The sequence below is a fragment of the Caloenas nicobarica genome, chromosome 18 (genome assembly GCF_036013445.1).
Source record: "Caloenas nicobarica isolate bCalNic1 chromosome 18, bCalNic1.hap1, whole genome shotgun sequence".
Classification (NCBI taxonomy): Eukaryota; Metazoa; Chordata; class Aves; order Columbiformes; family Columbidae; genus Caloenas; species Caloenas nicobarica.
In genome coordinates, this window is record NC_088262.1 from 10,414,784 (window position 1) to 10,435,225 (window position 20,442).

Consider the following 20,442-nt stretch of genomic DNA (forward strand, 5'->3'; position numbering starts at 1 on the left):
GAGGTTCTTCTGGTTTTTAAAGGCCATCTTGCAGAAAACAACAATCCCAAGTGAGGTGTCCAGGCTGTTTTTTCCTCCCCATGCATTCCCAAGGAGCTTTGTCTGATTTCCTTCAGTTTGTTTTTATATTGACTCGGGGCTCGCGCAGGGCTGTCTGGATTAGCAGAGGAAAGCTGTTGCTTTTACCAGAAGGTCCTGGTGCCCAGTGAACCCAGTACAGCTCCAGCTGCCCTGTTTGTCTGGCCTCCATCCGTCAGGGCGAGTGCCACTGGCCACCCGGCCAGCGCTACCGGGAGGCAGTTGCCCCCGTAGGGGTGGATCCTGCCGGCCGTGGTAGGGCCGAGCTGTCACAGGAGTTCTGGTTGACAACAGGTTGACCATGAGCCAGCAACGCGCCCTGTGGCCAAGAAGGTCGATGGTACCCGGGGTCCATGAGGAGGAGCGTGGCCAGCAGGTTGAGGGAGGTGAATCCTCCCCCTCTGCTCTGCCCTGGTGAGGCCCCATCTGAGTTGTGTGTCCAGTTCTGGGCTCCCCAGTTTAAGAAGGACAAGGAATTACTGGAGAGAGTCCAGCGCTGGGCTACAAAGATGCTGATGGGTCTGGAGCATCTTTCTTGTGAGGAAAGGCTGAGAGAGCTGGGGCTGTTGAGCTGGAGCAGAGAAGCTGAGAGGGATCTGATCAATGTGATCAATATCTCAGGGTGGGTGTCAGAGGATGGACCAGACTCTGTTCAGTGGTGCCCAACGCCAGGGTGAGGGGCAACGGGCACAGACTGAAACACAGGAGGGTCCAGCTGAACATGAGGAGAAACTTCTTTGCTGGGAGGTGCCAGAGCCTGGACCAGGCTGCCCAGAGCGGGTGTGGAGTCTCCTTCTCTGGAGACATTCAAACCCGCCTGGACCGACCTGTGTGATCTGCTCTGGTGACCCTGCGTGAGCAGGGGGGCTGGGCTGGGGGATCTCCAGGGGGCCCTTCAGCCCCAGCCAGGCGGGGATTCTGGGATTCTGTCACTTGTTCTCAAGCCGAAGTGAAATTCCGTAGTTCTCTGCAGGCTCAGCAGCTGCTCTGCACTGAAGGAGACACACTTAGACAAGAGCCTCGAGAAAGCCCGTCCAGAAGGTTTCAGTGTTTGAAGCCATTAGGCGTGTAGGCTTTGAAAAGAGGTTTGAAAGTGCCCCGGGGGGCAGCGGAGCCGCCGGGGCTGGAGCTGCCGGCCCTGCCCCGGGCCCGCCGGGGACTCCATTTCCCAGCACCCGGCGAGAGGAGAAGGGCCGGGAAGGGAAGGGAAGGGAAGGGAAGGGAAGGGCCGGGCGGGGCCGGGCGGGGCTGCTGCGGGCGGGGCCGGGGCTGCCGTGAGCCCGGGGACCGGGACGCTGCGGCCATGGCCACCAGGCCCGCGCCCGCTGGGGGCCGGGGGCGCGAGGGCCCCCGGTGTCGCGGCCATGGGACGCGGAGCGGCGGCGGTTGGTGCGGCCGGTGCCGTTGGTGCGGTCGGTGCCGTTGGTGCGGTCGGTGCCGTTGGTGCGGTTGGTGCGGTCGGTGCGGTCGGTGCGGTCGGTGCCGTTGGTGCGGTTGGTGCGGTCGGTGCGGTCGGTGCCGCGGCGGCTGCTCCGTCCTGCAGCATCGCGGGAGGTGCTGTTCATCTCGGCGACTTGTGGATCTGGAGACTTCGGTTGACGCCTTGAGCTACTGGAGTGTGTCCAGAGAAGAGCAGGAGAGCTGGTGAGGGGCTGGAGCACAAGTGTGATGGGAGCGGCCGAGGGAGCTGGGGGTTCAGCTGGAGAACAGGAGCTGAGGGGAGACCTTCTGATCTCTGAACTGCCCGAAAGGAGCTTGGAGCCAGGGGGGGTCGGGCTCTGCTCCCCAGGAACAAGCGCTGGGATGAGAGGAAACGGCCCCAAGTTGCGGCAGGGGAGGTTGAGGCTGGATCTGGGGAACAATTTCTTCCCCAAAGGGCTGTGGGGCACTGGAACAGGCTGCCCAGGGCAGTGGTGGAGTCCCCATCCCTGGAGGGGTTTGAAAGATGCAGAGATGAGGTTCTCAGGGACATGGGGTGGGGGCGGACTTGGTAGTGTGAGGTTTATGGTTGGACTCAATGATCTTGAGGGTCTTTTCCAACCAGAATACTTCTGCGATTCTGTGATTGCAGGTGTGTTTAAGGCTGAGATGGAGCCTGGTTTCCAGGGCCTTGGAGAGGCGCGAGCAGCAGGGAGCCAGCCGGGGGGGCGGCAGGGGGACGTAGGTTTAACAGCAAGTCGGGAAATCCTCCTCTCCCTGCAGGTCAGAGTGTGGACGTGAGCAAGGATCTTCGATCCCCACCGGGGGCTGACAGCGGAGGAATCTGCGAGGAGACCATCTTGAGCAAGGGAAAGCCCGGCTCTTGCCATGGTGAGTGTGATGGGTGCTCAGGCAGGCCTGGGAAATCCCCAGTGCTGCTGTGGCACTGGCTGGCAGGCAGGAGCCATCCCAAGGGCTGGGGGCTTCTGCCCAGCTGGCAGGCAGGAGGGGCTGAGCTCCCTGGTGTCACTGAAGGTGTCACATCTCTCTGCTTGCCCGGGGTTTCACCTGCCATTTCCCAAGCAGCGCGGGCGGGACGAGGGCTTCGCTGGTGCTGCTGGGCTTCTCTGGAGAAACCTGCCTCTGGCTTTAGTGTGCTGAGAAAGTCCAGCTCAGACTCGCTTGGTTTTCTAATGAGGGAATTGTCTTTCTCCGTAGGCTACGCGAGCCAAGAGAAGCACAAGTGGTAAGTACACTGGCGTGGTCTCCTTTCCCTGTCCGTAGGTGCTTTGGTGTGCTGGGGATGCCTGGGACGGAGGAGGGGGGACACTGGGATGAGGTGGCAGCCCTGGCTACCGGAACGGTCGCCATCCATGTGTGAAAGGTGCAGCTCAGTGCATTGTGTCATTGCTGACCCAAACATATTCACCTGCCTCTCCAGTCAAAGGGATTTGCTTCCTGGGCTCCTATATTCTGTTCCTGTGGGTTTTCCCAAATCTGGAGGAGAATATATGCGTTTATTTCAGTTCTTCCCCTCCCCTGCTCCCTAACTGCTGGTTTAGAGGCCTCTTGCTGCCCCTGATACTGAAGCAGTGCATTTGGGGTCAAGTCCTGGCCCTGGCAGCTCTCTGTGGAAGACATGGCAGACATTACATTGCTGGTGCTTGAGCCCAAATCTTTCTTCTTGGGGGATCTCGGAAGAGCAAGCCTTGTTGACATTGGGAGCTTTTCTGCACGAGCTTGATGAGCTCACCTGCCTCAGCACCTTGAATTTGTCTTGTTTCAGGCTCTATTGATGACATCCTTGAGGACCTGCGGGGATATGATGGTAAAATGAAGCTTCTTTGCAGCTGAAAGGGCAGCATCCTTGTCCTGGTCCTCCCTTCCTGGGAGCAGGAGCTGCTGGTGCAACAGCCCTTGATCTGCGAGAGGCTCCAGTTGTGAGGGGGGAGGCAGCAGGGAGCAGGGGGGACAGCCGGGTTCCCAGAGCCAGAGGCCACTGAACAGGTTGCCCGTCGGTCTGGGGAGGTGAAGGGAAGTTTGTCTCTGATTAAAAGCCTCTGTGGTCCATGAGAAGCCGGCAAATCCCCCTGTGGAGTGCCCAGGCCTGGGCTATGGCCGTGTCCATCATCCTGCTCTCTCCCTGCGTTTTTCCAGTTGAACCCCGTGTTACATCTGCCAGAGCTTCCCAGCCGGCCGGGAGCAGCGGTGGGAGAACCTGGAGCAGCAGCGTGCGGGCCGGCAAGGAGTGAGTGCCTTTCAGATCTCTCTGTGCTCCCCACGTCCTCCTGACCTGCCCCGTCCTCAGCTTCTGCACCCGCTCCCCGCCCCGACAGGTGGTTTGCAGAGGATGATTTCTTCAGCAAGGTCCCTGCAGAGAACAAGGCAGCTGCAGGGGTGAGCCCAAATTTGGGGAGAGAGTCTGGATGTCCTGAGGGCTGGGGCTGAGCTCTCGGGCATCGCCGGCAGGGGGAAAAGACAGGAGAGGGGAGTGGGTGTCCGGTGGGAGACGGGCTTCCAGGTACCGAGGATGGAGCAAAGCCCGGGGGCACATGCTGCTGCAGCCCAGCCTTCCTGGGTGCGTTTCGGCTCAAGCGTCGTAGGAAGAGCCCTCACCCAAAGCAATGGGCTTGGGTGTTCCGGAGGCAGCAGCAGGATCTCAGCACAGGACTCAGGGCACAGAGCGTTTCAAGTACCGAAATCCCCCCATCTCAGCCCCCGTGCGCTGCAGCCACGGCCCCCAGCACCAGCCTCCCAAGGGAAGAGCAGTGCTGAGGCATCCGCAGCGCTCGCCCTGTGCCCGTCCTCATCCTCTTGCTTTCCAGGACAAGGACGACGCGGACTGGGATTTCCTGGGGACATCGAAACCCGGTTCTGGGCCATGGAAGATGCCCGTGAAACGTGGCACTGAGAGCAGCTCTGAGACAACACTGGAACAGAGCAGCAGGAAAGGTAAGCAGGTTGCTGGATGCCTCCTCCTTGTAGGAAAGGAATCAGCAGCCTGGCTGAGTTTGTGTGAGGTCCCAGCTGATGAAATCGAAAGCCACCCAGTCCCATCTGTGACTAAGCAGAGCGGTCATTTCTAGAGCAACTCAATAACGGGCTTGGTTGTGCCACAGCTCAGGGAGTGCCACAGGTTACAGAACTGGCCTTTCCTTTGCGGGAAGGGAGGCTCAGATTTTCCCTTGGGCCTCACCCGGCCTGTTCTGCACGGTGCCAAATGAGACCAAGTTTTTGGGGTCAGGATTTGGGTGGCCGTAGCATCCGCGGTCCACGGCAAAGCCCAGCGGGGGCACGTCTGGGTGGGTCCCGGCTGCACTGTGGCTGTTACAGGCACTCGCCCCTCTTGTTCCTGCAGCGGGGATGCTCATGGGTCCGATGCTCCCCTCAAATGGCCTTTCTCCCCGATAAATCCCACTGGGCTGCTTGGATCTCTTGTTGTTTAAAAAACCAACACCTGCCCTGCTCAAACCTCCTCCCATGTGCGATCCCATCCCCAGAGCTACCCCCACGCCAGACGCCCCTGCGCACGGTGGCCCCGGTCCAGAGGAGGAAGACATCGACGTTTGAAGATGTTGATGACGACAACCTGTTGGATGCGATGGGAATTGGCAATGGCCCAAAAAAAGAGTAAGGGCAGTGTGGAGGCGGTGGGAGTAACGCAGGGGGCGGGCTGCACGTTGAGCCGGTGCCACCGTGCTGGGGGGGGATGCTGGAGCTTCTGCCCGTGGGTTCCAGCAAGGGGCAAGAGCAGCTGGTTTGGCAGAGAAGAGCCAGAGCAGCCTGGCCAGGCTGTGTGAGGAGGGACAGCCCTGCCTCTGGAGAAACCATCTGCCACCGTGTCCCCACAGAGAGGAGCTCCGGCCAGCGCGCTCCAAGCTGGATGAGTTGTTCGGACGAGGCTCCGTGGCCAAAGTCCTGGAAAAGCCAGGTACGGGAGAGCATAGGGAGTTCAAACTGGATAAAAAGCTCCCAAAGCAGCCAGGTGAGCCCAGCCAGGGACGTTGGGAAGGTCTGCAGAGCTGACAGCATTGGCTTGGGCTAGCGAGCTTTATTTGTAATGCCCTTGCAGGGGAAATGCCCTTTCTGTCGGGGTGAGCAGGGCGGTTAACGGGCTCTGGGTCAGCGCGGGGGAAGGCGGCTCATGCAGAAGTGTTGTGCTCTGCCCTCGAGGCAGCCTGGGAGGAGGAGGAGGAGGAGGGGAGGGCTGGTGTCTTTGCAGCAGCTGCTCCTCTGGGCGCTGGCTCAAGGCTCCTTGTCTGAACAGAGGAGGAAAAGCGTTGGGACAAGGAGGAACTTGTCTTTGGAGCCTACAAGCCCTCGATGGGCTCCAGGCCCGCGGTCCAGCCGGCAACGGGGCAGTCGGTGAGGTACGGTGCTGTGCGTGTGTCTGTAGCTCCAGCCACCACCCCGCTGTCCCTGCGGCTGAGCAGGCAGGTCCCCGCATCCCCTTGCAGGCAGGTCTGCAGCTGCTTCTCCTTCCTCAGGTTTTCTGCCGAGATCAGCGGCAGCGAACCGAACCCAGAGCTCCGCTCCACACCTCGTCGTCCAGGCAGACGGAACCCCGTGCAGAGAAGAAGGGGCGGAGACGACTGGCTGGGCTTGGAGGATGACGATTTCCTGGACCCGGACCCGCTGTCCCCAGCCAAGGGCAGCCCGGCACTCAGCATCCCCAGCCCTGCCGCAGCCGGGCGGCCCAGCCCCGCCAGCCAGCTCGGGGCTGCAGAGGAGGCAGCGGCTAAACCCGACCCGATGGACTGGCTGACGGCTGCCTTGGCTCGCAGGAAAGCCGAAGCACAGGCCGAGGTGCAGAAGATAGAGGCCAAGACCATGGAGACCCAGGAGAAGAAGGTCGAGCCCTCAGAGACCCAGGAGAAAAAGGCTGAGCCCTCAGAGGCCCAAGAGAAAAAGGCTGAGCCCTCGGAGGCACAAGAGAAAAAGGCTGAGCCCTCAGAGACCCAGGAGAAAAAGGCGGAACCCTCGGAGGCCCAAGAGAAAAAGACCAAGCCCTTGGAAACCCAAGACACAAAGGCCGAGCCCTCGGAGGCCCAAGACACAAAGGCCGAGCCCTCAGAGACCGCGGGCGAAGGGCCGGGTCCCCGCTCTCCCGTCAGGTAAAGGCCCGGTCAATGGCCGCAGCGCTCCCGTCTGCTCCACGTGTGGCTGCTCCAGCAGCAGCTCTCAGCAACGCCTGCCTCAGAGTTATGAAATTCATTTAAGCACTTTCTCGTCTCCGGTTGGGGTAATGCCGCGGGTCTTTGTCCCGCTGATCCAGCCCACAGTCCCGTTCCCCTGTGCGGGTTCAGACTTGTGCCGTCCGAACGGGGCTCAGAAGGGAATTGCAGCCCAAGTGCCTCGAGCGGCGGGCAGGGGCTGTGAGCTGGGGGTGCCCGGGGAAGGGGGTGGGTGCAGCGAGGGGAGCACCAGGCTTGGAGCTGTTGGGGTCTTTGCTCCCTCGGCAGCCAAAAGGCTGAATCCTGCCGCAGCCGAGCGGGACGGAGGCTTTCAGCTGCGAGGCAGGAGCTGGTGTTGGGGAGGGATCTTGTCTCTCATGGCCTCCTCGGCTTGACCACATCGGGTGCTTTTTGCCTGCAGCCAGCTGGCCGCCTCCCCAGCAGCATCGGAGTGTCGGGCAGAGCTGCTGAGCGCCCAGGCCCGTGTGGCAGAGCTGGAGAGCCAGGTGAGCCCCAGCGCCTGTGGAGGGGGACATGGGTGAGCCAGGGGGAGGAGAAGGGGCCACGTCTGCTCCAAACAGCATCAGGGTGACGGGAGAGAGGAGCAACCTCCCTGTCCAGAGATGCCAATGGCCACCGAGTGCTGCTGTGGGGGTTCTGTCCCCGGGGCAGCACAAGAACCTTCTCCCCGGGTGCCCGGCAGGTGCGGATGCTGGAGGAGGAGCGGGTGCATCACAAACTGTTGCTGGAGAGTGCGCAGCAGCAGCACCGGGAGTACCTGGATCTCCAGAAGAGCAGCCACAGGTAGCGGGCTCTGGCCTGTGCTCCCCTCCTCCGGCAGGTCCTCGCCTACAGCCCCATCCAGCTCCCCTGGGGGGACAGTGCTGGGGCGCGTCCCAAATCCTCCCTGGGTGGGTGACAAGAGGAGGGGCCTGTCCCTTTGCCAGCAAGTCCCCAACCAGGGCACCGCACTGGGCAGCAGCAGAGGGCTCAGGGCTCAGAATGCGGAGAGCGAAGCAGCCCCTGCCTCAGTTTCCCCACGCACACAGCAACACCGATCTGCTGCTAAATCCCCGTGTGCCCTTTGGGTGCAGAGTGCCGGGTACTGCAATGAAAGCAACACTTGTTCGGTGCCGTGACCCCTCACGGGCTCTCTCCGGGCAGGACCTCAGTGACCCTACTGGAGGAGAACTACGGGCAGCGGGTGGAGATGCTGCGGCAGCAGAACGAGCAGCTGGTGGCTCAGCTGCGGCAGCAGTGGCAGGACACGGCGCGCGATCGGGCAGAGCTGCTGGCACAGCACCGGCTGGACCTGGAGGAGCTGCGGGAGCAGCACCGGCTGGAGCTGCAGCGGCTGCGGGAGCTGCAGAGGTGAGAGCGGCACGAGCGGCATGTGGTGCCGGTACCCCCGCTCTGGGTGAAGGAACCAGGGAACGGTTTGGGGAGATGGTGAAAGGAGAAAGGAGAGTCCAGAAGCGCTGGGTTGAGGGCAGCTCAGTGGCTTTTGGAGTGGGGATTTGCTTTGCAGCTGGAGACAGGGAGATCTGGCTGGAGACATCATCCCGACGGAATGCATTGCATTTTGAAAGATGCTGAACCCCATGTTTTCTCTCCCCCAGATTCCTTTTATTCGGAACAATGAGTTGCTGATGTCTGCATAGTTTGGGTCAATGAGAAATCTGGTTTTAGGCAGAGAAGCCCATAACCCCCAGATGTGGTCCGTCCCAGATGTGGATGGCAGTCTGTGGGATGCCCCGTGACAGAGCACCCTGCCAGCTCAGCTCCTGGGACCTGGTTCTCAGCCCCACGACCGAGCCTCTTCCACGGTGCCCGTCACGGGGAGCACCAGTTTGTAACAGCCCATGCTGGGCTCCTTCCCCGTGTCCTGCAGGGGGTCTGTCCAGGAACTGCGCAAAAAACACGAGGAGCAGCTCCAGCACGTGAAGTGGCTGAAAGAGCAAGAGATGGATGTGCTGACCAGCACCACTTCACACACCAGGTACAGACAGCCGGTGTCATGTCCCCGCGTTGATCCCTGGCTGGGGTGTTCCCTGTCCTCCGGGGAACCAGGCCCGCAGCACAGGAGGAGCAGGGGCCATCCTCTCTCCCACCCGCAGCCCCCAGGGATGCTGGGCTGTTGTTTAGTATCTGTCTGTGCTCCCCGAAGCAGCAGCTGCATCTTCCTCCGGCTGTGCTCTGATCCCGAGAGGTTTGGGGCAGGGCTGCCCGGCCTATGGCCCAGCACACGTCCCCGTCTCGTTCGCAGTGAGACAAACTGTGTCCCCCAGGGTGACCCTCCCCTCGCTCCTCTGCACAGGTCTCTGGACGGCATCATTGAGAAGATGGAGAAGTTCTCCACTGACCTGCAGAACATGTGCAAGAGGGACATGGAGGAGGAGCGGAGCCGTGTCCAGGAGCTGGTGACCAACACGGAGGCCAGGCTGGGCGAGCAGACTCGGCTGCTGGAGCAGGTGAGCCCACGCTGTGTCCTCTGCCTGGGCCAGGCTCCTGGCTGGGTCCGGGGCGTTTCTCTGGCCCACAGGAGGTCCCCGGCCTGGAGCCCGTGAATGGTGTCTGTCCCTGCAGCGTCTGGCAGGCAGACGGGTGGGTCCTGCTCACCAGGGAGATGTTCAGCGCTGCCTTCTGGTGACAGGGATGTCGCTCGGGGTGGTGAGAATGGGGGTGTCCCAGGAACAGGCTCCACCAGCCCGTTTCAGATGTTGACTGAAGCATCAACTCTGTCTCTCCCCTTTACCCGTGAGGAGTTTGGGCAGCCAGACCAGGCGCAGCCGCCTCTGTTGTGAGTCTGGGGAGAGGAAACCCCCACGGTGGATGAGGCAAAACCTCCCCGTGCCACGGCGACGTGTCCAGAGCCAGTTCTGCTCCCCCCAGGGCTGTCCAGAGGGGACATGTGGCACAGACAGTGCGGCAGAGCTGCATTTTTCAGGGCTGCCAGGGTGGCAAAGGACCACTCAGGCTGGGTATTTCCAGTGCCGAGGAACTGCTGTGCGGTGAGCGTGTTTGAGGGTGTGCAGCACGGTGAGGGGCTGCGTCCGTTCTGAGGAAGGAGTGTGTGTGTGTGTCCGGTCCCAGCTCTGCCAGCCCTGGTCCCCACAGGTGGAGGGGTGAGGGCACTGCTGGAGCACCGGGGGCTGTTGCTCTGCACCCAAAGCGGCCACAGGAGGAGCTCAACAGGGGCTCTGCCTCCCCCTCAGAAGACGTGAGATGGTGTCCGGGACAGGGCAGGTGATTCATCGGTTTCCCCCGTGCCCACCCTAGGAGCGGGCAGAGCTGAAGATGCAGGGCCAGGAGCTGAAAGCCAAGGAGGAGCAGCTGGCGAGAGACAGGCAGAGGCTGGATAAGGCCTGGCAGGAGCTGAGGCTGGAGAAGGAGAAGGTGAATGGGGCCGCGCTGCGTGTCCAGCAGGAGGAGGAGCTGATGAGAAGCTCGAAAGAGGTAAGCCGAGCGTCTGCACCACGGTTCGTAGCAGTGCATGGGCTGGCAGCACAGCCAGGGTCTCACAGCCCTCCTGAAGTCATGAATCCTGTGCCGGGAGGGGAACAAGGGGACGCGCAGAGGAGCCCCAGCCCAGGGCAGCGAGGGTCCCTGTCCCCAAGCTCCCCAGCCGCTCTGCCTTGCAGCTCTTAGCCCAGAAGCACGCGGAGGGGGAGCGAGCCCTGGGGGAGGCACGCAGGATGCAGCGCGAGTTCTGGGACAAGCTGCAGGTCCTGCAGCAGCAGCAGGAGCAGCTGAAGCAGCAGCAGGAGCAGCTGAAGCAGCAGCAGGAACAGCTGAAGCAGCAGGAGCGGCGTCTGGACCAGGAAAAGGCCTCCTTAGCTTCCACGTACAGCGCCCAAGTGGAGCTGCTGAAGTACCAGGCCGAGCAGGTGAGGCGGGGGAGAGCGGGGCTGGAAGGGGCTGCGGAGCCGCTGGCGGAGCTGGGCTGGGTGAACCCGACGGGGCCCTGAGAGCCGGGGGGTCTCCTGAGATCAGGGCTGAGCCCTGGGCTGGGCCGGGTGGGCTGGAAGAAGCCGCGGGCAGCCAGAGGAGTGACAGCAGAGGCAAGGAGAGGGGGATGCTCGCAGCTTGTCTCAGGCTGGCTCCACGTCCAACCCGAGATGGAGATCGTCCTCGGCTCGAAGGGGTTGCCCTCTGCTCAGCCCTTCCCTGGGTGGGAGATGCCAGCTCTGCTGGACTCTGGCTTTGTGGTGTCCCCATCCTGTGCCGTCAGGTCCCTGCTGGGTCTTTCCCCAGGCAGGGACGCTCTTGGAGGCTTCCCCTGCGGGTCCTGCTCAGACTGTGAGGTTCTGGGCTCTGGAGGAGCCAGGGAGGGGTCACATTCATAGGGGGCCATGGCACGAGGGAGGCTTTGGGATCCTTCTCTTGTTGATGAGCAACACCTTGGACTGCGACTCTGTTTCTGTGGCACTTTCTGGGATCATTCCCACCCATCCTTCCTTTCTTCTCAGGAGGACAAACGCTTAGAGGAGGAGAGAAACTTCTTGGAGTCCCTCAGGAAAGCACGATACAACACTTCACGACTGTCAACAACCCCTCCACCCTCCTCCTCTTCCGTGGACGATGACATTGAGTATACGCGTTCATTTATGAAGGCCCTGAGGAAAGCATCTCCACCTGTGCAAGTAGTCAATCTGTCCTCCCTTCTCCGGCCTACCATTTCTTAGAGGATTTTCTTTCTTCCTTTCTCTTCAAAAACGATCTCGGAGAGTTCAGAGTGCGAAGTCCTTCCCCAGGGCCCGTGACGCCACAGTTGGTCTGGCCTCCATCCCTCAGGGCGAGTGCCACTCTACAGCTGCTACAGGAACCTTTCATCAGGCTCTGCTCCAGTGGCCGTTCTGTCAGCTCTGGTTCTGTCGTGACTTGTAATAACATCGTATGTGAGACTGTGGTTATGAGTTCAAGGCCTTAGAGACTTCAGGAGTTCGTTTGGACACATTAGCAGGGATGCTTAATAAACACAAAGGGAGGACTGTTGCAGAATAAGTTTAATCACTTAAATTCCTTTAGTTGTATTCTATGCTTCAAAATATCGCAATAAGGACAGAGAAAAAACTGCCTGGAAGACAGAGGAAGAGAATCCAAGAAGAAACAACGAAGGCCCCCGACCCAAAATTACCACTGGACCAACAGGCTTGTGAAGGATACGTGAAGAGCGGGTGCACAGACTGTGGGGCTTTAAAAGCCGAAGTCTCTTTTGTCTCATGCTCCTCCTGCTGAGAGGCCCCAAGTCCAGACCGTTTCTTTGCTGTTATGCAGTTATTTATGGAGATCCTGAGGAAAGCGCCCTACAACACTTCACCTCTGCCGGCATCCCGACCGTCCTCCCTTCTCTGGACTGAAGAGAAGCTGCTAAATTAATGTAGACTGGGATTAAGTTACAAAGATGTCCCCATGGTTAACCAACGACAACATGGCAAATGCTTTCTAACCACCTGCAAAACGAGGGGATATTTTTCAAGTTTTAAATCGTTCTGCCTGACAAAGAGACCTGAAGATTAAGGAACACGTTGTTTAGAAGCAGAGCGCTTAGCTTATATTTGACTAGTAATTAATAGTAAGAAACTCATCCGTTATAACTAACTTCATACTAACCTTATGTTAGTTCACAGGAAGGAGATTGGGGAACCACCTGGTGATAATGTGAATAGAGAAACCTTGCTGACATATTATATTCAGTCGCCATTGTATAAATTAGATGATGAGGAAAAGTGGCCTCTGAATGAAACTCTGAATTATGCCACGTGAACGTTATTCTTGAAGAGAGAAGGAAAGTGGGCTCAGGTCATGTATGCTGATACGTTTTTCACTTTGCGAAAACCCCCAGAGTGGCAGACAGAATGCGGTATTAACTTGCCACCACAGGATCCAGCTGTGTTCACATGAAAAAGGGAGCGGAATAAAGCTCAGGGGAAGTTGAAACGATGCCGTTCAGCGTGTAGAATAAGACAGGAAACTCCCCTGATGATAGGGGAGGGCGAGATAGAAGAGTGTGTGTCCCCACGGGGTGTAGAATTGAAGATTATTTGCCCTGCCCTTCTGAGGTGGTGAAACTCTGGAGAGAGACGAGGAAAACAGGGAAAAGAATCAGAGTGTTTAGTTGATACTGGAACGTCTTATTCAGTTTTGAATCAGGAATTGATACCATTAGATGAAGATTTTGTAACTGTTGTGGGAGCTACTGGCCAAGAAGAGAAAGCTTTCCTCAACAGCCAATGAAATAGAAATTAGGAAAACAAATTGGAATTCCTAAGTTCTCATCTATGCCTGGGTCTCCAAAACTGTTACGGAGACGAGACTTATGAAAACAATTGCAAGCAATAATAACATTCAAGCAAGGTGAAGTGACATTCAAGATAAAAGAATTGAGCTTTTAAATTTGGCAGTGATTCAAACTGACAAGCAAAGCCATAGACCTCAGGAAATGTTGGATCGAGTATTTCCAGGGCTATGGGCTTCAAGAGTTCCTAGTAAATCAAAGAATGCAGAACTTGAGAGCGGGGAAGCTCCTCCAGGAAATGAGACTTTGTGATCTCCTGATAGCCACAGAAACCAAAGAAGACCGTATGCAATGCACTGTAAGTCTGCTAAATTTTGTGAGATGTAGTGGGTGTCGAGCTTCCCAACAGAAAGCCCAGCTGATACAGCACCAAGTGACTTATCTGGGATTCGAGATCTCCGGAGGGCAGCCAGGGCTGGGGATGGAGCAAAAAGAAGCTATTTGCTGGACATTTCTTAGAATGACACGTTGGTGCAGACTTGGAGTTTATAATTTTGGACTTTTAGTAAAGCTTTTGTATGAACCGTGAAACAAAAAGACTTCCAAGTTGAATTGGACAAGAGAAGCATTTGAGGGCATTTGCACAACTAAACCAAGAACCTGGGTCTCCCAGATATCACCAAGCCGTTTTAGTTATACTCACACGAAAGGCCAAGCATTGCTTGGCGTGTTCTAGCGCAGCAATTGAGTCCTCAGAACCGAGCAGCGGCTGCTTCCCTAAGCAGTCAGATGAAGCGAGCAAAGGCTGGCCTGGATGTCTTGGAGCTGTGGCAGCTCTTGCACTCGCTGTATAGGAAGCTCCTGAGTTCACCAGGGGACAGAAAATGACCGTATTGGTGTCCCACACAGTCACAACCGTACTGGAACCAAAAGGTATCCATGGGTTATCTCCCTGGAGATTCCTGAATACCAGGCGGTATTGGTGGAACAAGGTGATGTGAATATTGCCATTACCAACATTGTCAATGCAGCCCCTTTCCTCAGTGGATCTGTTTCAGAGCCTGTGGTCCAGGATTGCTTGGAAACAATGGGAGCTGTTTACTCCAGCAGACGGGATTTAAAGGAACAGGAAGACGCTGAAGACTCCTGGTTCACTGATGGAAGCAGCTTTGTAAAGCAAGGAGTACATAAAGCTGGGTATGCCCTACCAACTACCCACGAGGTAATCGAAGCTAAACCTTTGCCTCCTGGGGCTTCTGCCCAGACAGCTGCACACGCACGAGCTTTAGAATTATCCAGAGAGAAGAAGAGTAATATTTGCACTGATTCCAAGTATGCTTTGGGAGTGCTGCAAGCCCATGGACCATTTGAAAAGGCCCAAGTTTATTAACAGCACAAGGAGAACAGATTAAACATGGTACTCCAATTGTCGGAAGCCGGGCTGTTACTGGACAAGTTGCCGTCATGCATTTCAAGGAGAATCGAAAAGGAGACACTGATCAGGAAGCTGGAAATAAATTGGCAGCTGATACTGCGAGACAAGCTGCTGAAAAGACAGAGAGAGATATGAGAGCGATGTCTCCGATCCCGGGTGGCTGTCTCCTCGAACCACCATCAGTAAACTCTACCTTGCGGTATGTGAACAGAGACCTTCTCAGGTTGGCCAGAAGCATTCCCCTGCCCAACTAGTAAAGCTGGAAAAGTAACTAAAGCTTTGTTAAATGAGATCATACCCCGATCTGGGGTACCCGCTGTGATGTCCTCTGATAGAGGGCCCCGTTTTGTTGCACAGGTAGTGCTGCAAGTCAGTAGAGCATCAGAGATCGATTGGCAGTTGCCAACTCTCTACAAGTCTTAAGCAAGTGGGCAGGTGGAAAAGAAACTGAGTTATATAATCGAACAGCAGATAAACAGAATTTGTCAAGAAACTAACTGGAAGTAGAATCAAGCACTACCTTTAGCGCTGCTCAGAATTAGAGTGAAGCCTCGAGCCAAAGAAAACTGAAGTCTTTTCTTTCAAGCCAATAGATGAAGTTTCCGTTAAAGCTTTTTCATGTCAGCCTTCAGAAGAGAAGTGGAATGGGCTGTTCCAGGTATTGCTGCCGGCCTTTACTGCCATCAAGATTAAAGAGCAACCTGCCTGGATTCAGTATTCAAGAGTGAAGAAAGCAGCAGATAAGAAACAGACGTCGGAGCCAGTAGGACCTTCCGCTGTCCAATTCTCTCAGCGTTGATCTCAGTGACTCTAAAAAGTACGAGTGCAGTAACAAATGCTTTTACTCCAAGGTGGCCTTTACACGGGTCTTTAGTGAAAACTATTATAGCCCAACATGAACTAAAGGAAAAATGTGGACAGGTCGAATCTGAAACAACTAAATATCCCTCGTTAGCATTATTGGTGATAATTATAGTCTTGCCAATAGTGAATTTTGCTTTTGGTACAAGCTAAAGACTCTTACAAAGCAAATTTGGGCTGTGCCCACGGTATTGAAATAGGAGCAACCGCAAATCCTTTTGGGAATCAACTAAAGTATGACATGAAGTCACTGAAGATGATACATCTTGGAGTTCTGAAGAAATTTGGCATAAGCTTGCTTCATGGCTACGGATTCGACCTAGTCAAAGTAGCTGTTGATGTTTGTGACTCTAATTTTAATGCTAATAATTTTTACTTGAATTACGTGACAATGCTCGATTAGGTACTGTTGTGGGGTAACAAAGAGCTATGCCGTACCGCAACCCGAGATGATAATATTTTGTAGATCTCTATTGCAAAAGAATTTTGGCTTTGGTTTGGATACACTTTGGGTTTGGTTATGCACTTTAATGCCTAAAGACACAGTAGAAGCTGCTGTGGCTTGAACTTACCTGTCTTCTATCAGAGGACATCACAGCGGGGACCCCAAATCGGGGTATGGTCTCATTTAACAAAGCTTTAGTGACTTTTCCAGCTTTACCAGTTGGGCAGGGGAATGCTTCTGGCCAACCTGAGAAGGTCTCTGTTCACATAGAGTCTTGTGGTCCCTCCCGCCGAGAGGCCCCTGTCCGGACTGTCTCTTTGCTGTACCTTTTAAGTTGTTTTTAATCTTGTAAAGAGATGATTTTTTAAATACTAACGTGTGAGACTCTGCTATGGGAAACCTGGGGTCAAGAACATTTCTGCGACAGTTTTGTGCACGTGAATCTGCATGTGGCACTACTTTGCTCATGGAGCTGGGAAGGAAATACTCGTCCTTCTCTGGAGCCTCTGCTTCCTTCAGCTTTCCAGAAGACACATTCGTGTTTTCCAGCACCCCCTTCTTTTGCTGCCCTGCAGAAACTCCTTTGGCCTCTGTTCCATCCCCAGCACAAGATAGTGATACTGCTCTGAGGACAAAACCAAGTAGTACTAATCAACCAGGTGCTGATAATAGACGTTCTGCCCTTCTTTCAACTGTTACTATTTTTGTAGCACTATCTCAAAGCATTTTGCAACTGTTAATTATGGGGATTTGATGTGAAAACCCACATGCAGTGATGGTAGAAACTGGAAATTTGTCCTGGAATGATGGAGTCAGTATTTGAGGGGAGAAATCAGTTGCCCAAGGTCGTTAGGTCTTCAGTGAGAACATGGAGAACGTGTGCAGTGACCTGCAGAACCGAGGGCTGTTGCTCTGCACCCAAAGCGGCCACACGAGGAGCTCAACAGGGGCTCTGCCTCCCCTTGGGAAGACGTGAGATGGTGTCAGGGACAGGGCAGGTGATGCATCGGTTTCCCCCGTGCCCACCCTAGGAGCGGGCAGAGCCGAAGATGCAGGGCCAGGAGCTGAAAGCCAAGGAGGAGCAGCTGGCGAGAGACAGGCAGAGGCTGGACGAGGCCTGGCAGGAGCTGAGGCTGGAGAAGAAGGTGAACGGGACCGCGCTGCGTGTCCAGCAGCAGGAGGAGCTGACGAGAAGCGCCAATGAGGTAAGCGCAGCGTCTGCACCACGGTTCGCAGCCGAGCACGGGCCGGCAGCACAGCCGGGGTCTCACAGCCTTCCTGAAGTCGTGAATCCTGTGCCGGGAGGGGAACAAGGGGACGCGCAGAGGAGCCCCAGCCCAGGGCAGCGAGGGTCCCTGTCCCCAAGCTCCCCAGCCGCTCTGCCTTGCAGCTCTTAGCCCAGAAGCACGCGGAGGGGGAGCGAGCCCTGGGGGAGGCACACAGGATGGAATCCCAGTTCCGCGACAAGCTGCAGGTCCTGCAGCAGCAGCAGGAGCAACTGAAGCAGCAGGAGCGTCTGCATCAGGGAAGTGTCTCCTCACCCTCCCAACTGGGCCAGGGGCCACGGTGCACAAGGCCTGAAGCTTTTCTGACAGCTTCTCTCTCTCCCTTTCTCCCAGAGACCGCGCAGCAGCGGCTGAGCACGGCTCACCAGAGGAGACGGCATGAATAGCCCCGTGAGGAGCTGCCCAACCACCCTGTGACACCGCTGACCACAGCCCAGGACCTCGGTGCCCCGACCGATGGTCTCTCCAGCACCCTGGCTGAGGCTTCCGCACGCTGCAGGTGGGAAGGGACTTGCCGGGGGGCAGCTGCGCTTGTACCTGTGTCTCAGGAGGCTTGGGATGGTCCTGGGGGCTGGTTTAGTGCCCCTGCATATAAACCTCAGGTGCGAGTTGCCCTCTCGTCCTCTGCAGGGGCTCAGCGGAGCTCTCTGAGCCAGGGCAGTGCCTGGAGGGGGCAGGAGGGGAGAGGCAGGCGAGTTAAAGCCCGTTTGTCCTGGGAGGCTGGGGAGGACCCCGCTGCAGGGACACGCAGGCAGCAGAACAAGGGATGCTGTGGTGTCTACGTCTGCAGTTCATCTAATGGCAGCATCTCGCACTCCGGCTCCTGTTCCAGACTTTCTGCCTCCCACTAGGACGCTCCCTCGGCACAGCCCGCGGGATATCGGGGAGTCCCTGCCCGTGGCCGACAACCCCGTGCTCAGTGCCCAGGTGCAGCTGCTGAAGTTCCAGGCCCAGTGGGTGAGGCAGGGGAGAGCAGGGCTGGAAGGGGCTGCGGAGCTGCTGGCGGAGCTGGGCTGGGTGAACCCGACAGGGCCCTGAGAGCCTCGGGGGTCTCCTGAGATCAGGGCTGAGCCCTGGGCTGGGCCGGGTGGGCTGGAAGGAGCCGCGGGCAGCCAGAGGAGTGACAGCAGAGGCAAGGAGAGGGGGATGCTCGCAGCTTGTCTCAGGCTGGCTCCACGTCCAACCTGAGATGGACATCGTCCTCGGCTCGAAGGGGTTGCCCTCTGCTCAGCCCTTCCCTGGGTGGGAGACGCTGGCTCTGCTGGACTCTGGCTTTGTGGTGTCCCCATCCTGTGCCGTCAGGTCCCTGCTGGGTCTTTCCCCAGGCAGGGACGCTCTTGGAGGCTTCCCCTGCGGGTCTTGCTCAGACTGTGAGGTTCTAGGCTCTGGAGGAGCATGAGGAGGGGTCCCCTTCATGGGGGGCCATGGTACGAGGGAGGCTTTGGGATCCTTCTCTTGTTGATGAGCAACACCTTGGACTGTGACCCTGTTTCTGTGGCACTTTCTGGGATCATTCCCACCCATCCTTCCTCTCTTCTCAGGAGGATGATTACTTAGAAAGGGAGAAGATCTTCTTGGAGTCCCTCAAGAAAGCTCGATACAACACTTCATGTCTGTCAGCATCCCGTCCGTCCTTCTGCCCTTCTCCGGACCACGATTTCTTTGAGGTTACGCAGTTATTTCTGGAGATCCTGAGGAAAGCGCCCTACTGCACTTCACCTCTGCGAGCATCCCGGCCGTCCTCCCTGCTCCTGACCACCATTTCTTAGAGGGTTTCTTAAGAGAAATGGGTTTAAAAGCCCAAGTCTCTTTTGCCTTGTGTTCCAACCCCTGAAAGGCCCCCAGTCTGGACTGTTTCTTTGCTGTACCTTTCAAGTTGTTTTGTATCTTATAATTAAATTATTTTTTAAAGCACAAACGTCTGAGATTCTGGTATGGGAAACCTGGGGTCAAGAACATTTCTGTGACAGTTTTGTGCACAGGAATCTGTGTGTGGCACCACTTTGCTGATGGAGCTGGGAAGGAAATTCTCGTCCTTCTCTGGAGCCAAAAAACCCACAGATGGTAGTTGGAGAAACTGCCAATTTGACCTGGAATGATGAAGCCGGTGTTTGAGGGCAGAAATCAGTTGACCCAGGTCCTTGGGTCTGGAGGTTGTTCTGGGAGGTTCTTCTGGTTTTTAAAGGCCATCTTGCAGAAAACAACAATCCCAAGTGAGGTGTCCAGGCTGTTTTTTCCTCCCCATGCATTCCCAAGGAGCTTTGTCTGATTTCCTTCAGTTTGTTTTTATATTGACTCGGGGCTCGCGCAGGGCTGTCTGGATTAGCAGAGGAAAGCTGTTGCTTTTACCAGAAGGTCCTGGTGCCCAGTGAACCCAGTACAGCTCCAGCTGCCCTGTTTGTCTGGCCTCCATCCGTCAGGGCGAGTGCCACTGGCCACCCGGCCAGCGCTACCGGGAGGCAGTTGCCCCCGTAGGGGTGGATCCTGCCGGCCGTGGTAGGGCCGAGCTGTCACAGGAGTTCTGGTTGACAACAGGTTGACCATGAGCCAGCAACGCGCCCTGTGGCCAAGAAGGTCGATGGTACCCGGGGTCCATGAGGAGGAGCGTGGCCAGCAGGTTGAGGGAGGTGAATCCTCCCCCTCTGCTCTGCCCTGGTGAGGCCCCATCTGAGTTGTGTGTCCAGTTCTGGGCTCCCCAGTTTAAGAAGGACAAGGAATTACTGGAGAGAGTCCAGCGCTGGGCTACAAAGATGCTGATGGGTCTGGAGCATCTTTCTTGTGAGGAAAGGCTGAGAGAGCTGGGGCTGTTGAGCTGGAGCAGAGAAGCTGAGAGGGATCTGATCAATGTGATCAATATCTCAGGGTGGGTGTCAGAGGATGGACCAGACTCTGTTCAGTGGTGCCCAACGCCAGGGTGAGGGGCAACGGGCACAGACTGAAACACAGGAGGGTCCAGCTGAACATGAGGAGAAACTTCTTTGCTGGGAGGTGCCAGAGCCTGGACCAGGCTGCCCAGAGCGGGTGTGGAGTCTCCTTCTCTGGAGACATTCAAACCCGCCTGGACCGACCTGTGTGATCTGCTCTGGTGACCCTGCGTGAGCAGGGGGGCTGGGCTGGGGGATCTCCAGGGGGCCCTTCAGCCCCAGCCAGGCGGGGATTCTGGGATTCTGTCACTTGTTCTCAAGCCGAAGTGAAATTCCGTAGTTCTCTGCAGGCTCAGCAGCTGCTCTGCACTGAAGGAGACACACTTAGACAAGAGCCTCGAGAAAGCCCGTCCAGAAGGTTTCAGTGTTTGAAGCCATTAGGCGTGTAGGCTTTGAAAAGAGGTTTGAAAGTGCCCCGGGGGGCAGCGGAGCCGCCGGGGCTGGAGCTGCCGGCCCTGCCCCGGGCCCGCCGGGGACTCCATTTCCCAGCACCCGGCGAGAGGAGAAGGGCCGGGAAGGGAAGGGAAGGGAAGGGAAGGGAAGGGCCGGGCGGGGCCGGGCGGGGCCGGGGCTGCCGTGAGC

General features: G+C 57.1%; 2 protein-coding genes across 2 annotated transcripts; both read left to right on the forward strand.

The window, feature by feature from the left end:
• The first annotated feature begins 2,082 nt into the window (after window positions 1-2,082).
• On the forward strand, window positions 2,083-11,527 carry LOC135995966 (fas-binding factor 1 homolog). Its single transcript, XM_065647619.1, is given in 20 exon segments — window positions 2,083-2,149; window positions 2,281-2,388; window positions 3,284-3,325; window positions 3,900-3,974; window positions 3,977-4,132; window positions 4,135-4,449; window positions 4,998-5,127; window positions 5,349-5,482; window positions 5,765-5,877; window positions 5,998-6,134; window positions 6,198-6,303; window positions 6,394-6,611; window positions 7,093-7,177; window positions 7,375-7,475; window positions 7,836-8,042; window positions 8,563-8,670; window positions 8,989-9,142; window positions 9,951-10,127; window positions 10,313-10,558; window positions 11,141-11,527. Coding segments are annotated over 20 exon segments (2,895 nt in total). The 3' UTR covers window positions 11,357-11,527.
• A 2,846-nt stretch (window positions 11,528-14,373) lies between these two features.
• On the forward strand, window positions 14,374-18,794 carry LOC135995967 (fas-binding factor 1 homolog). Its single transcript, XM_065647620.1, is given in 7 exon segments — window positions 14,374-14,526; window positions 14,970-15,107; window positions 16,682-16,855; window positions 17,041-17,164; window positions 17,270-17,414; window positions 17,770-17,893; window positions 18,478-18,794. Coding segments are annotated over 7 exon segments (1,086 nt in total). The 3' UTR covers window positions 18,706-18,794.
• The last annotated feature ends 1,648 nt before the right edge of the window (window positions 18,795-20,442 follow it).